This window comes from Centropristis striata, chromosome 6 (genome assembly GCF_030273125.1).
Source record: "Centropristis striata isolate RG_2023a ecotype Rhode Island chromosome 6, C.striata_1.0, whole genome shotgun sequence".
NCBI classification, from domain to species: Eukaryota; Metazoa; Chordata; class Actinopteri; order Perciformes; family Serranidae; genus Centropristis; species Centropristis striata.
In genome coordinates this window covers 38523197-38538425 of record NC_081522.1, presented here as the reverse complement: position 1 = coordinate 38538425, position 15229 = coordinate 38523197, and the positions used below count along the sequence as shown (strand labels likewise).

Genomic DNA, 15229 nt, shown 5'->3' with positions numbered 1-15229 from the left:
TCCTATTTATACTGTTATGCATGCATTTGAGCATGAACAATGTTTTTGTGTCTTTTTTTAGTCATTTTGTGTCTTTTTTTGTAATTTTGTGTCTTTTTTTAGTCTTTTTGTTTCTTTTTTGGGTCATTTTGTGTCTTTTTTTAGTCTTTTTTGGTAATTTTGTGTCTTTTTTGGTAATTTTGTGTCTTTTTTTTAGTCATTTTGTGTCTTTTTTTTAGTAATTTTGTGTCTTTTTTTTGGTCATTTTGTGTCTTTTTTGGTCCTTTAGTCTAACATAAAATGTGATTTTTTTCTTATCTTAAAAGTGCAGTGTAAAAATGCACAAAATTACTTGCATTTGAGCATGAAATATGTTAAGTTACTGCACTGTAAACACATTTAAAATTGCAGTTTCATCATATCTGGTTAAGTGCACGCTCCTATATGTGGCCCTGTGGTAGTGTTGATGAAACATTGTGGCCCCCTCAAGTTGCCCATCCCTGGTTCACTTGACACATGACATATTGTTTATTATAACAGTAATGTGACCGGACTTGAATCTGTGTACGAAAAAATGACAAAAAAATTAAACATCAAAACAGAAAAACAGTGCAAACGCTTTTATTTTGAACTAATAAGTAGCAACAACAATTCTGTACAAGCATTTTCTGTCCCAAATAAAATGTTTCCTGCATAAAATGAATGTTGAAACATGAGAACGTTCCAGATGCCAGACGTGTGTTCTCACAGGAACCGGATCCCTGCTCCGAACTGGACGCCGTCACATATCCTGCAGAGAACGAGACCATCAGGGGGAATTAATGACAAAGACCAGCAAGAATATGACACCATGTGTATGTGAGGTTATATGGTGATGCACAAAATACTTGATATTCCTCAGTATAAACCAAGGTTATAATAGGTAGGAGACAAAAATAATGAGGAGAAATTATTTTTTCATTATGCACTTAGAGATCGAAGTTGAAATGACGAGAATAAGTTTAACTTTTTGAGCTGGTAAAGTTGACAACCTGAGCTACAACCTGATGTTCCTCAATACGTTGAATATGTCTAGAAAATTTACATAAAAGCAGATTTTCCCAAAACAATAGTTGTGGCAGCTACTACCAAGAATATCTCATTTATGTTTCAGGGATTTTAGTTCGAGGACGAAAACAAAGGACATTTTCACTATAATTTTAGTTAGTTTTGTAACCACAAAATACAGTTTCAGTTAGTTATCGTTTTTTTAAAAACTCGTTTTTATTTTTATTTCTGTTAACGCAAGAAAATGTTTTTTCAATTCCAGTTTTCGTTATTTCGTTAGTTTTCGTTAACTATAATAACCTTGATATGTACTGTATTTTGCTTGTTAAGCCCTCAAGTACATTTCACAAATGTAAAAAACTGGTAGGTAGGTACTTTATTATCTATCTATCTATGTATGTAATGTAGAGTAACGCTGCATGAGCTGAAGTCACCTAAAGGCAGTTTGTTTGGTTTCTAACTTAATCATTTATCGTCTGTTTGCAGGTGAGACACTGAAGTTATCAAAATGTGTCTTATAAGTATAATCTGTCTATAATTTGGTCTAAAACTATCCAACCTGTCTCCACTCTGGACTCCCATGGGAATGCAGTAATTCAGCTCCAGTCTGGCGATGTTCCCTAAACGCAGCACGATGCCCAGTCCGTACGACCAGCGGATACATTCTGCCAGCTTCTTCAGATGGGCTTTTGGCCCCTCACCTGAAAACAAGGGAAAGATCCTGAAGTAACAGTTTGACATCTGCTTCAAACAAACTTTTATTTTTTCAAACTTTATTTTTTTTATCTTATTTTATTTTATCTTACTTTATTTTTTTTTATCTTTTTTTAATAATTAATCTAATTAATTATTAATTAAAGACACAAAATGATTAAAAAAAAGACACAAAATGACCCAAAAAAGACACAAAATTATTTTTTAAAAAGACATAAAATATTCAAAAAAAAGACAAAATTATTTTAAAAAAAGACATAAAATTACCAAAAAAAGTAATTAAAGGGACCTTCCACACACAACACGGTAAAGTGCCATTCATATAAAACTCACATTAAACTTTCATATCAAGGCGGGGGCCACAAAATATCGTCATGAAGGCCACAATTGGCCCGCGGGCCGCGAGTTTGAGACCCCTGGTTTAAATAGACTGGATGAGCAGCATCACAAGGAATAAAGAGCAAGACACAAAAATAAAAAGCGTCCTGTCTACTGGAGAACATGAGCCTCTAACAGTCATTAGAGAAAAGCTTGTTCTGTTCTCAGAGACTCACCATAGTTGAGGTTACAAAGGTTTCCGGCGTTGAGGAAGAAGTGTGTCCTGAAGAGGTCCCCGAAGCCCCCCCGGCCCGGTCTGAAGGGCAAGGGGGTGTAGAGGTGGAGGCCCCCGGCCCAGTAGCCCTCTCCCCCCAGGTAGTCTCCTGTCACATCAGTAATCACACACACAGCTTCCAATAAACCATCGAACTTCAGTCTGAACCAAGAAACTCATCCGAGGTCAAGTCTCACCTTCACTCTGAGGGCCCATGCTGTACATACTGAAGCCCCGGATACTGGTGGGGCCCCCCAGGTAGAACCTGACAGAGGCACAGACACACAAAGCAGGCAATATGTAATATTTAAAATGTTAAATATTTATACAGATACCTACAGATTAGACATTATGTCACAAAAAAATACAGATTGGGAAAATATACGAAAGGAACCTACAAATATAGAAAGTTACTTCATACATTTGTTTGAACACTGTTCTTTAACAAAAAACTAATATATACACTATTGTTATCTAAAATATCCCTTTTTTTTGGGAATACAGAACCAGATAAAATATGTGTAATACCCTTTACAGTGCTATTTGTGTGACAGATGAGACCCAATCTCAAGATGTTTTGATTTGTTTTCCTTTGTTGCCTGTTAATGTGCATAAAGGCAATAAAGTTTTTAAAAAAAGTTAAATATGATCGAATATAGTTAATTTTTGAGAAAGCAGCCTTCTGAGAACCTTTGCATCGTCATAACTGTGCAAAATCAGTTCACAATGCACGTAAAAAAGTCTAATTTCATTCTAAAAAACGTACTATATCACACAACAATTTGGATATTGTGCATGCATTGGTCTAATTATGCACCTTTTTTTTTATTTTTATTATTATTATTATTATGCTTCTTTAATTTTTAATCCTGTCCTGTTCTATGGTTTTTATAGTCTACACTTTGAACTGCAGTAACCTGTATGGAACGTGCTCTACAAATACAGTTTTATTGTGAGTGAAATCCATATATAATATCTGCAATGTCTATAAAGAACTGAACTTGATATGAAAGTTTAATGTGAGTTTTATATGAATGTCTCTTTACCGTGTTGTGTGTGGAAGGTCCCTTTATTGCTCCAGCTGGAGCTTTGTTTCACTTGTTGCTATGACGACGTTAACAAAAAGAAAGGCAGCTGCTACCGGAGCGTTTATTATCCGCCGTGTTGTTGAAGTAGCAAGAAGTAGCAAGAAGTGGAAATATTTTGTAATGTCATTTTGTGTCTTTTTTGTGGTAATTTTGTGTCTTTTTCTAATAATTTTTGTGTCTTTTTTTTTGGTAATTTTGTGTCTTTTTCTAATAATTTTTGTGTCTTTTTTTTTAGTAATTTTGTGTCTTTTTTGTAATTTTGTGTCTTTTTTAAATAATTTAGTGTTTTTTTCAGTCATCTTGTGTCTTTTTTTAGTAATTTTGTGTCTTTTTTTTGGTCAATTTGTGTCTTTATTAAGTAATTCAGTTGTTTTTCCTTTTTGTGTCTTTTTTGGTAATTTTGTGTCTTTTTCTAATAATTTTTGTGTCTTTTTTTAGTAATTTTATGTCTTTTTTTGTAATTTTGTGTCTTTTATGTAATTTTGTGTCTTTTTTAAGTAATTTAGTGTTTTTTTAGTCATCTTGTGTCTTTTTTTTAGTAATTTTGTGTCTCTTTTTTGTCATTTTGTGTCTTTATTAAGTAATTCAGTTTTTTTTCCTGTCCTGTTCTATGGTTTTTATGGTCTACACTACACAACTGCAGTAACCTGTATGAAAGGTGTTATACTAATACAGTACTAATACAGTTCCTTTTTTAAAAGAATTTGCCAAAAAAACCCTCTTTAATATCAAAGTGAAAACAGTTTTTTACAAAATAGTATCAATTAATTAAAAATATATAAGGTAAAATCAATGATCAAGGGGGGTGAATACTTTTTATAGGCAGTGTAAATCACAGAAAAACACTCCTTATAACTGCAGAACTTGTCTGAGACTCATCACATTTTAAAGTTTCCCTCAGTATCAAATGAATCCAGTGATCGTTGCATTGATGTCTATGGATAAACTGCAAATAAGAACTTCTAATAGCTAATTCAGCAGACTTTTACTTGGTGCCAATTTGCCAAAATGCAAATGAAACATGCAAAAAAAAACCCTTTCCATGTGGATAAGTGTATCAGGATGCTGTGTGTGTGTGTGTGTGTACCTGTCTGCTATACTTGTCGGCTTGTCTCCGATGGGAAGAAGCAGACCGCCCCACAACGAGGCAGACAGGACCTGGAGGAGGAAGGTAAAGGGCTAAGATCAGCTCAGACTGACAGAAACAACAAACTAATGACAGAAGTTCATGATGTTGTTGTCAACAGTCACATCCGATTGTCCAATCATGTGTTTCCCTGACTTATCCCCCTCTCACTCTCGAGGCTTTATGTGTCTTTTAAAAGTTAAACTGCATTAAGTTCCTCCACATGAGATGATTTGCTAAATGAAGAAGCTTACTGAGTCCCAGAAGAGAGTTTTGTTGAGCTGGATCTCAAAGTCCTCCTTCAGGAAACTGGCGTCTCCTCCAGTGTAACCAGCCAGTTCCTACACAGACACAAACAACACTAAAAGTCAACCTCATATTATTTTATTTTAGGATTTATAGAAATCTCTGTCTTCGTGTTAAACAACAAACCTGATGGATCTTCAGCAGGCCTCCTCTCCTGGGCAGGATGGAGGAGTTCCTGGTGTCGATGACCATTGAATGCTGAAAAACAAAGAAAATACTGATAAATACAGGTTTATTACTACAATGATAATAATAACTAATCATCATAATTCATGTCCGCACTTCACTATTCCTCACAAAGTGAAATTTATGGTGCAAAACGTTTTGAAACCTCTAACTTTAGCTCTGAACAACAGCTAAAAAACTCCACAGCTTTTTTTAAGGTGCCCACAGTAAAATGTTGACTGTAAAGTGAGAGGGAGGTACCGAGAGCGAGGACTTGAGGGAGTGTCCGCTCTCCTCCCGGACGGCGAAGGAGGCGGTGCGAGCCAGACAGCCCAGCTCCCTCCACACGCCCTCCCACTTCAGGGTCTGGCTCGTCTTCCACACTGGGAACTGTGGGAGGAAAAATCATAATAATAGTAGTAAGACAGCAGAAATACAGCATATAGTGTTTGTTCCATGACAGCTAATGTCTACTTTTAACATAGGAGTCAAGATCATCAGTCATGATGAATAAAAAGTGAATGTTATTGCTTCAACTTTTTGTTCATGTAAGAGCTGTCTACTTTTAACATAGGAATCAAGATTATGATTTATTTATTATTAAGTGAATGTGACTGCAATATAATAAGTCTTAAACGGTTCAAACTTTTTGTATCCAAGAACTAAAACTCTGGACTTTGTGGTCCTGAACAGAACATTTCGAAGCCTCTATTATCTTTGCAGCTCATTTTGTTAAACCACAACCTGCATGTGTTAACTGACTTCATCCACATGCAGAACTAATTACTATCAAACTTTTCAACTGTATAAAAGGAAATAAACAGGGAGATAAATAAAGTATTTACGCTGATTTCTCCGGAGACGCCTCGGTCCGTCTCCCTCAGGGAGCTCCAGGGGAACTGGCCCGTCACTTTGTACAAGTTGAGGGAGATACTGGAAGGGAAAAGATGAGAAGAAACGTCAAAATCCTCCTAGAATGTCTTTACACAGCCTGCTCCACTCATCAGGACTTTAACTCCTCACAGGTCTAACTTAATGTAAAGAACAAGTGCAAGAAAAGTCCCTTAATCTGCATAAAAGTCCAACATCTGCCCATGTTATACTGTTATACTGAACTGCAGAACTTATAGAAGAACACGTCTTCCTGCAGAAACACACACACACATACATAGAATATATCAAGTTGATTTGGTGTATTTTATACAGCGGTTCTTATCTTACTTGCGTTCGAAGTTCCCTGGTTGTGGTTTGAAGAAGGAGAGGCCGTAGGACGTCTCTTTGGTGCCGTAGGAGAACTGGAAGGTCATTTTCTCTGCTCGACCCAGTAGATTAGGTAACTTCAGACCCAGCACCTGCAGATTAGATCAGCTTCTGTCAGATTAAGGCTCCCAGTGTGTGTTTTGGAAGCAAACAAATTAAAACCATCAGGTGTTCACCCCTGATTCCAAAGTTGTGATGTCTAAAATGTATAAACAGAATGTGATAATTTGCTTATTCTTTGTGACAAATATTAATCTGAAAACTGTACAAAGACAGAAAATGTTATCTTCAAACTTTATGTAAATAGAAACTCTAAATTCCAAATTCAATGCATCACGTTGTTCACAGCATCACAACTTTTTTAGAATGACAGTTGTAAAAGACGCAACAATTTAGATTCTGTAGATTTTGCAAAAGGTAAAGTAACTTTGTCACAATGAAATATCTCTCCCAGGGCTACAAATTAAAGTAGAATTTAACATTGAATATTATCTTTACAGAAACAAACTGGTTAACCGGTGTACTGAAGCCAGAGCAGTATGAAACTATCAGTACGTTTACATGACACTTGAAAAAAAATAATTATTGCCTTAATCTGACTATAACTGGACAACTGAAGTGCATGTAAACATGTTAGTCCGACTGATGTCGGAGTTCTCCAACTCTGATTAGGACACCCTAATATAATGTGATTGGAATAGGATTTTTGCCGGCATGCATGACAAGACAACGCATGTGCGCATGCTCCCATATGACCGTATGACCCCGGAACAAAAACACAAGAAAGCCAGTCGCATTAGCCGATCGCACATTAGCCGGTCACATTAGCCGGTCGCACATTAGACGGTCGCACATTAGCCGGTCGCACATTAGCCGGTCGCATTAGCCGGTCGCACATTAGCCAGTCGCACATTAGCCAGTCGCACATTAGACGGTCGCACATTAGCCTGTCACATTAGCCGGTCACATTAGCCGGTCACACATAAGACGGTCGCACATTAGCCGGTCGCACATTAGACGGTCGCACATTAGCCGGTCGCATTAGCTGGTCGCACATTAGCCGGTCACATTAGCCAGTCGCACATTAGTCTGTCACATTTGCCGGTCGCACATTAGTCTGTCACATTAGCCGGTCGCACATTAGCCGGTCGCACATTAGCCGGTCACATTAGCCGGTCGCACATTAGCCGGTCGCAAATTAGCCGGTCGCAAATTAGCCGGTTTCATTAGCCGGTCGCATTAGCCGGTCGCACATTAGCCAGTCACATTAGCTGGTCACATTAGCCAGTCACATTAGCTGGTCTCATTAGCCGGTTGCATTAGCTGGTCGCACATTAGCCAGTCGCACATTAGCCAGTCGCACATTAGCCGGTCACATTAGTCGGTTGCCGGTCAGTAGCGACGGCACAAAGTGTTGAACTGAGGTCAACAGAAAGGGCGCCATATTAACCTGCTGAAACGAGGCATATCGCCCCCCAGTGTTGAGGAGGAGGACATGTTCCTGTAAGTTATTAGATTTTCTCAGTTGCATTTAAACTGGGACAGGGACATAAGTCCTGTTAGATGCCAATATCGAATATTTAAGCAAAGCTCGATTAAACTGTGCATGTAAGCGCACTGTATGATTCAGATGTGTACGTGGTCTTTTAGAAAGTAGACAGTGAACTGAGGTGTCTCACCATGCTCCCTTCGTTGTTTCCCACCATGGTGTTGTAGCTGCCCGTCATCCGTCTCAGCTCGGTGACTTCAAACGTCACGTCGAGACCGTTAGGAAGAGCGTCCTCACCTGGAGAGGAGAGAAGGATTTTAGGCTTATTTTAAACAATATGTCAGATGACGTATGTATGACTTTATTTCATGGTTTCACAGAAAATAAATCATTATAATTTGTAGGAACAATAACACGGTGCAGTGATTGACAGACGAACCTCGTGACGTGTCGATAACGACTTCCACCTTCCTGAAGATGCCGAGCCGCAGCAGCTTCTGTCGAGCTTCATGAGACTTTCTCATCACCTGCAGAACAAACATGATCCAGGTGTTGATGCCAGGAACAGATGCTGATAGGAACATTAATCAGAACAGCTGGATCAACATTCATAAACCAATAAACTTACATCTATCAAGTTCTTGGCCCGGAAAACCTCTGCGATCTCATAGGTCAGCAGGTCCTCCTTGGTTCTCCCGAGCCCGTCGACGTGGACCCGCTGAACTACGACCTGAGGAACACGAAAGACAGATACAGCATGAGGAACATGAAAAATATACCTAAAAACAAAAAATATTATATATTAATCTATAAAATTGTTCTTAAAGACCTTTAATTGCTGCACATTTCAGGTTGCATGTAAGACTCACTTGTTTTTATAATTTCATTTTCAGCTATAAAATGTTTTTTGTCAGAAGAGGCTCTTTCATAATAAATTATGTTGTGAATATAAGGCAGGGAAACTCTTATTCTTATTCTGGCCTACATATCTGGTAATGTGAGAGCAGTTTAATGCTGTTTGAAAAATGACAAGACAGCATTTATTTTGCTTGAGAAATTATTTTTTAAGACATTGACAAAGCCATGATGACCTTATACTATCATGCTTTTATTGAATCAATTTTTATGTTTTTCACCTGGCAGTATATAACCAGCTTGATTTTAAATGACGAATCCAAACTTTTGCACAGTGAATTTTAGCTTCTTCATAAAGATTTATAGTCCAAATTTGTGTAAAAAGTGGTCTAAAAAACAGCTTTGTTCATGAAATATGCTACAGAACGTCTTTATTTATTTCAATTAGGTGGGTAGTGGGATTTTTGGAGCCTCACATATTAAGCATCATGTTTTTATCATGTCTGTTTATCATCTGTGTGAGAGTCCTAGTGAGAGAGTCTGCAGTAATTATTGCCTAAATCAACCTACATCCTTGTTCTCCAGGATCTCTTGTTTGGGCTCCTGCTCGATGTCCGGAGCCTCGATGTCGTCAGGTTGAACTCCGAGCTCTGGCCCTCGCATGGGCAGAGGGTCCAGGCTCTAAAACACAACACAAATAACCACAATCAGAGTTCAGACGGAGTTTAACCAGTCAAATTAATGATGATAGTGACACAAAGAAGGGATTAAATTCTATAATTAAACACATACTATACATGTTGGGTATAAATGAGTAACATAGCAAATAAAAATTAAACTTTTTGGGACTAGAATAAACAAAATATATAAGAAGTATAAATAAGTAGAATATGAAAAAAAATCTACCAAAGTACAAGTACAAGATGTTTTGTTAGAATTAAACTGTATTGCATTTAGTTAATTTGGAATATCTACAAACATATTAGTTTATCAGTTGCGTATAACATTGATTACTTTTTTTAAGAGTGTTGGTCTGTTTGTGTGCTTGACAATCCCATTTTGCTGCGATAAAGATGATTTAAATGAAATTAACATTTAACTGATGAGATAAAAAGAGTTTTCATTTGCTGACGTAACACACTGATGAAAAAAAATAATATCACTCAGCATATTGCAGAATATTTAACAACACCATAATATCTTATCGTGAACTAAGTATAGTCATAACATCATATCGTGACTTAAGTATCGTTATAATATTTTATCGTGACTTAAGTATCGTCATAACATCGTACAGTGACTTAAATATCGATATAATATCATACCATGACTTCAGTATTGTTAGAATATCGTATGATGACATCAGTATCGTTATAATATTGTATCGTGACTTAAATTCCATCATATCGTATCGTGACTTCAGTATCGTTATATCATATGATGACATCAGCATTGTCATATCGTATCCTGACTTAAGTATCTTTAAAATATCGTATCGTGTCTAAAGTATTATCATAATATCGTACCATGACATCAGTATGATTATAATATCGTATCGTGACTTCAGTATCATTATAATATCATATTGTGACTTAAATTTCGTCATAATATTGTACTCCAGTATCGTTATAATATCGTGTGATGACGTCAGTATCGTTATAATATCGTATGACGACGTCAGTATCGTTATAATATCGTATGATGACGTCAGTATCGTTATAATATCGTAGTGGGGCTCTCTTAACTCCCTCCCCTCATTTTTACAGTGCGATATTATAATTTTTCCTTAAATAAAGCCCTTGAACACTTCCTTCACCTCTGCCTGCACTTTACAAGTCAAAGTGATAAGAAATAAGAGTAAATATTTGCATAAAAAGTACCAAATACTGAGTAGTGAGCACACGCTGTCTGCAGAGTGGAGCAGACACGAGCATGTTGCATTACCTACAGTCACTGATCTGATCTGAACACACAGCAGCAGAGCTCTCTTTACCATTAATAACCAGTTAAACTAACTACCAGTGAGCAGTAACAGTGTCCTGTCACCAGTCTGGCTGCTGCTGCTGGAGCTTGTTGAATGCTGTGTTTGTGTTTGGGCCTTTTCTCTGTCTGATAACTAACGTCCAGTGAACCGGAGAGGTCAGGCTAACAGCTAACACCTCCGCCGGACGGACTGTCTCTTACCCGGGCGTGGACGGTGCCCATGCCGAGCTCCGCAGGTCGGTGTCCCGGTGGATCTGGTGGAAACTCTACGTGGAAAAAGCGCAACTAACTAATTTAACCTACAAGTAACCGGAGAAAGAAGACCAGGCTCCGTATAAGGAGACAGACGTCACTTCCTGACCACGCCCCCTGCTGCGGCGCGTTCAATACAGCAGCGCTGCAAAATGATTAATTAATCAATAAAAGAGAAATAAATAAATTATTATAATTATATTATATGATAATATTATTAATTATGATTAATATATATATAATACATTATTAGTAATTTATATATATCTATATTAATTACTAATAATATAATATATAATATATTATTAGTAATTTATATTTATATATATATATATATAATATATTATTAGTAATTAATATAGATATATATATAAATTACTAATAATATATTATATATATTAATTATAATTATTAATAATATTATCATATAATATAATTATAATAATTTATTTATTTTTCTTTTATATATATATATATATATATATATATATATATTAATGCGAATAATACTATTGGTTTTATAGTATACATTTATAACATTTATTTCCCAGAAATACTCCTGATAATGATGATAAAAACTTGTTTATGTAAATAAATTAAGACCTTCTGCATTTTCAATTAAAATTCAAACTGAAAAAAATTATTTTACCATTATTTCTGCTACTTTAACATTATTATGGTTTTATTTATTTTGTAAAATTAAATTATACAATATCATATCCTATTATTATAAAGTTTATTACCAATATACTCTTGCAAATGATGGTAATAACACGTTTTTGTAAATAAATAACTAAAAATATAAATAAGACCTTCTGCATTTTAAATTCTGATAGCGATTGAAATATATATATATATAAAACAATATATGGTATTATTGAATGTATTATTAATAAATACAACTGATGATTATGATGATGATAACGTTTTTTGTAAAAAAAAAAAAAAACCATCAAAATAATATATTATTAATATATATATATGTTGCTATTATTGTTATAATAATAATCTCATCACATATTCCACCTTGATGTTATTTCTGGAGGCAAAGCAAAGTCCACAACAAGAAATAAATCCCACAACAATAGATAACTGTTGGCTGAAGTGTTTGCACTCTAATAATAATAATTTTATAAAATGTTTTTTTACAAGACACAGCTCCACATAAGTCCCAATGACAACATTCAAATTCTTATTAAAATCATAAATAAATCTAATCTGAACGTAAGAAAACATCAAACAGAAGATCACAGTCGTTCGTATGTTGCTGAGCATTTCTGCAGTCCTTGAATCCTGAAACAGCAAAATAAGACAAAAATTACTTTCATAATACGGTAAATTTAATAATGCTGGTGAATATTGTCTTTGTCAAGCTGTTTAAATATGAAAAGCTGCTCTTACGCTTCTGCTTTGAAGGTGGCATGAGATATTCTGTCTTCATTAACTCCTTCAGGACATTCATTGATGTCTTTTATACCGAGTGTGGTCAGAGCTGTGGAGGAGAAGTCCACAGTGTTATTAAGCATTTTTCTGTATAATAATTAGATCAGTTAAATGTCCCTATAGGTGAAATATGAATGAAAAGGCTACTTATATATACGTATAATTATTGATGCTAAGTAAGAAAAACTGAATGAACACCTGACAAATAAATGAAATAAATGCATTAAATTATTGTTGACCTTAGAATAACATTGCTAATATAAATACCAATAATGTGTTTGAATCAAATCAAGTCAACTTTATTTATAGAGCCCTTTAAAACAGCCACAGCTGATACAAAGTGCTGTACATGGCAGGACAGACCAACAATAAAAACAGAGAACAGATAAAAACAAATAAAACAGAGCAAAGGCTCCAAAATAAAGTGCATTGCAGTAATCCAGCCGAGAGGTAATAAAAGCATGGATTACTGTCTCAAAGTGCTTGTGTGCAAGAAAAAATTTCACCTTTGAAAGCTGCCTGAAGTTAAAGAAACAAGATTTCACTATTGCACTAATTTGGCGGTCCAGTTTAAAATCACTGTCCATTTTAAAACCCAGGTTTGTGACAGCCTCTGTTTTCTCCGTGCTGGAATTGAGGAAGTTAAGGGCCATCCAGGCTTCCACATCGTCAAGACCGGCCAGCAGGGGTTTGATAGAAAACGTCTCACTTTTCCTCAGGGGGACATAAATCTGGCTGTCGTCAGTGTAACAATGGAAGGAGACGCCATGTTTTCTAAGGATAGACCCTAGGGCAGGGGTCTCAAACTCAAATTACCTGGGGGCCACTGGAGGCAGTATCAAAATGACCAGAAAAAGACACAAAATGACCAGAAAAAGACACAAAATGACCAAAAAAAAGACACAAAATTACTTTAAAAAAAAGACACAAAAGGACCAAAAAAAGACACAAAATGACTGGAAAAACACTAAATTACTTTAAAAATGCGCAAAAAAAACTAAAAAGACACACGATGACCAAAAAAGACACAAAATTATTTTTTTTAAAAAGACACAAAAGGACCCCAAAAAGACACAAAATAACCCAAAAAAGGACACAAAATTACTAAAAGAGACACAAAATAATTAAGAAAAGACACAGAATTACCAAAAAGAAAAAAAATATTAAAAAAAGACACACAATTATTAAAAAAAGACACAAAATTACCAAAAAAAGGTAATTAAAGGGACCTTCCACACACAACACGGTGAAGTGCCATTCATATGAAACTCACATTAAACTTTCATATCAAGGTGGGGGCCTCAAAATATCGTCACGAGGGCCGCAATTGGCCCGTGGGCCACGAGTTTGAGACCCATGACCTAGGGGAAGCAAGTAAAGGAAGAAAAGCAAAGGTCCTAAAATTGAACCCTGTGGGACTCCATATAAGAGCGGAGCGGTGGAGGATTCACTTGCCCCAAGACCAACACACATAGTCCAGTCCGCTAAGTAGGACGCTACCACCAGAGGCCCACAAGCTGCTACATAATCCTATTAAAGCGATGCAGTGTCAGTGTCCTGAGCTCACCATGCTTGTATTGGGCAAAAGTGATGTATTTCTGTTTCGCGGGGTCCAGGATCCCAAAGACGGCGTCCAGGCTGCTGTTGTTGAACAGGTTGGGTCCTCTCACTCCGCTCTGCTGAGAAAGCTTCAGCTGCTCCAGCTGCTCCACCAGAAACTCTCTGGGATTCTCTGAATGAAGGAATAAATCACAATAAATCACTTTTTATGGTGCATTATTGGTGCTTCTTTAACAAATTATTGAACACTTTGGGTGAAGTTTGCAGCAACCAAATTTTTATGTTTTATAATAAAACTGAACAATAACTCGCCACAATTTCACAATGCACGATGACATTTTATTGAATACACCTTGTATGCATTATAACACTGGGGCATGGTCAAGGGGAAGAACAGCAGGTTATTTGTGCTGTCACAGGTAAAAAAACAAAAAACAACAACAACTTAAGTTTGATGTTAAGTTTATTAGAAATACATTTCAAGTACACCAAAGCTACTACACCTATACTTTTTCTTCTTGTGCCCAATTTTAAGTATATTAAACATAAACCTTTATTAGATTTTTATTTGCATATGTGTTTTTAAAGGCGTTATTTCAGTGTACTTATAAAAGCATGCGTTTTTTGAAATATACAGTAAATTATATGTATATATATTATACATTATTATATATTATAAGTGTACTTTGAAAATATAGAATACATTTCGAATACTTAATGGGTAGTTATTTATTAAAATGTATTTAAAGTGTACTTTAAGTTTGCTTAATTAGAAGTGTGTTAAATTACAAAAGTGCATTTTAAAGTTTATGTTTTATTAAGTTTTAAGTGAACTAAATTGCAAAAGTATGTAAATATTAAGTTAAATTCATTGTTATGAACTACAGTGTGTTATTATTGCTTGCTCTTAAAAAATACTTTTGTAATTAATTAAGTCTTCAAATAATAAGATATATATGGCAGTAAAAGACAGTTTTTTAGATAATTAACTAGATATTATAGGCAACAACCTACAGAATATAATTTATGTTCATTACAGTAACACTATTTCCTTTTTTTAATCTATCAGCAGAATAACAGATGTGATGCTAACGTTAATCACTAACACTTGTAGCATGTATGCTAACTAAATATGAGTTAGGATAGCAAACTAGCTTGGTAGCTTGAGCAGAAAACTCACTAGTGTACCCGTTAATGTTTGTTGTTTCTACCAGAGAGGTAAATAAAGTCTCACCGGGTCTGTGGAAGAAGAGCATGCTGGTCAGGTTGTCCATCAGCTCCAGGATCTGGTGTTTTCTGAGGTAATCAGCAGCGTCTTTCTCTCTCTGCGTCTCCATCTCTCACTTTGTTTACACTCGTTGCTATGGATA

At 35.7% G+C, this 15229-nt stretch overlaps 2 protein-coding genes across 3 annotated transcripts; both read right to left on the bottom strand.

The window, feature by feature from the left end:
• Positions 1–585: 585 nt before the first annotated feature.
• samm50 (SAMM50 sorting and assembly machinery component) lies at positions 586–10945 on the bottom strand. Of its 2 annotated transcripts, none has more exons than XM_059335341.1 (15): positions 10806–10945; positions 9192–9302; positions 8395–8496; positions 8206–8293; positions 7957–8063; positions 6239–6369; positions 5863–5950; positions 5279–5407; positions 4979–5050; positions 4801–4887; positions 4508–4578; positions 2531–2597; positions 2295–2451; positions 1586–1727; positions 586–769 (listed from the first exon to the last, which is right to left on the bottom strand). In XM_059335341.1, exons 1-15 carry the CDS (start codon positions 10824–10826, stop codon positions 724–726), a joined length of 1419 nt encoding a protein of 472 aa, XP_059191324.1. In that variant the 5' UTR covers positions 10827–10945; the 3' UTR covers positions 586–723. The 2 variants fall into 2 exon arrangements, with proteins under 2 accessions (XP_059191324.1, XP_059191325.1); XM_059335342.1 differs by having other exon boundaries at positions 587–769; positions 2295–2441; positions 2530–2597.
• A 1000-nt stretch (positions 10946–11945) lies between these two features.
• si:dkey-42p14.3 (EF-hand calcium-binding domain-containing protein 10) lies at positions 11946–15198 on the bottom strand. The gene is made up of 4 exons (XM_059335358.1): positions 15094–15198; positions 13867–14031; positions 12258–12348; positions 11946–12149 (listed from the first exon to the last, which is right to left on the bottom strand). Exons 1-4 carry the CDS (start codon positions 15194–15196, stop codon positions 12104–12106), a joined length of 405 nt encoding a protein of 134 aa, XP_059191341.1. The 5' UTR covers positions 15197–15198; the 3' UTR covers positions 11946–12103.
• Between the last annotated feature and the right edge of the window lie 31 nt (positions 15199–15229).

Bases quoted from the DNA above. Each gene is read 5' to 3' on its own strand.
- samm50 (XM_059335341.1), bottom strand. From the start codon at position 10,826: ATGGGCACCGTCCACGCCCGG. The intron at 6,370-7,956 runs GTGAGACACCTC...TCTAATCTGCAG, and splicing joins GAAACAACGAAGGGAGCATG to GTGCTGGGTCTGAAGTTACC. The intron at 4,579-4,800 runs GTAAGCTTCTTC...TTCCTCCTCCAG, and splicing joins AAACTCTCTTCTGGGACTCA to GTCCTGTCTGCCTCGTTGTG.
- si:dkey-42p14.3 (XM_059335358.1), bottom strand. From the start codon at position 15,196: ATGGAGACGCAGAGAGAGAAAGACGCTGCTGATTACCTCAGAAAACAC. The intron at 14,032-15,093 runs GTGAGACTTTAT...TCCTTCATTCAG, and splicing joins GCTCTTCTTCCACAGACCCG to AGAATCCCAGAGAGTTTCTG. The intron at 12,349-13,866 runs GTGAGCTCAGGA...TCTCCTCCACAG, and splicing joins TTTTGCCCAATACAAGCATG to CTCTGACCACACTCGGTATA.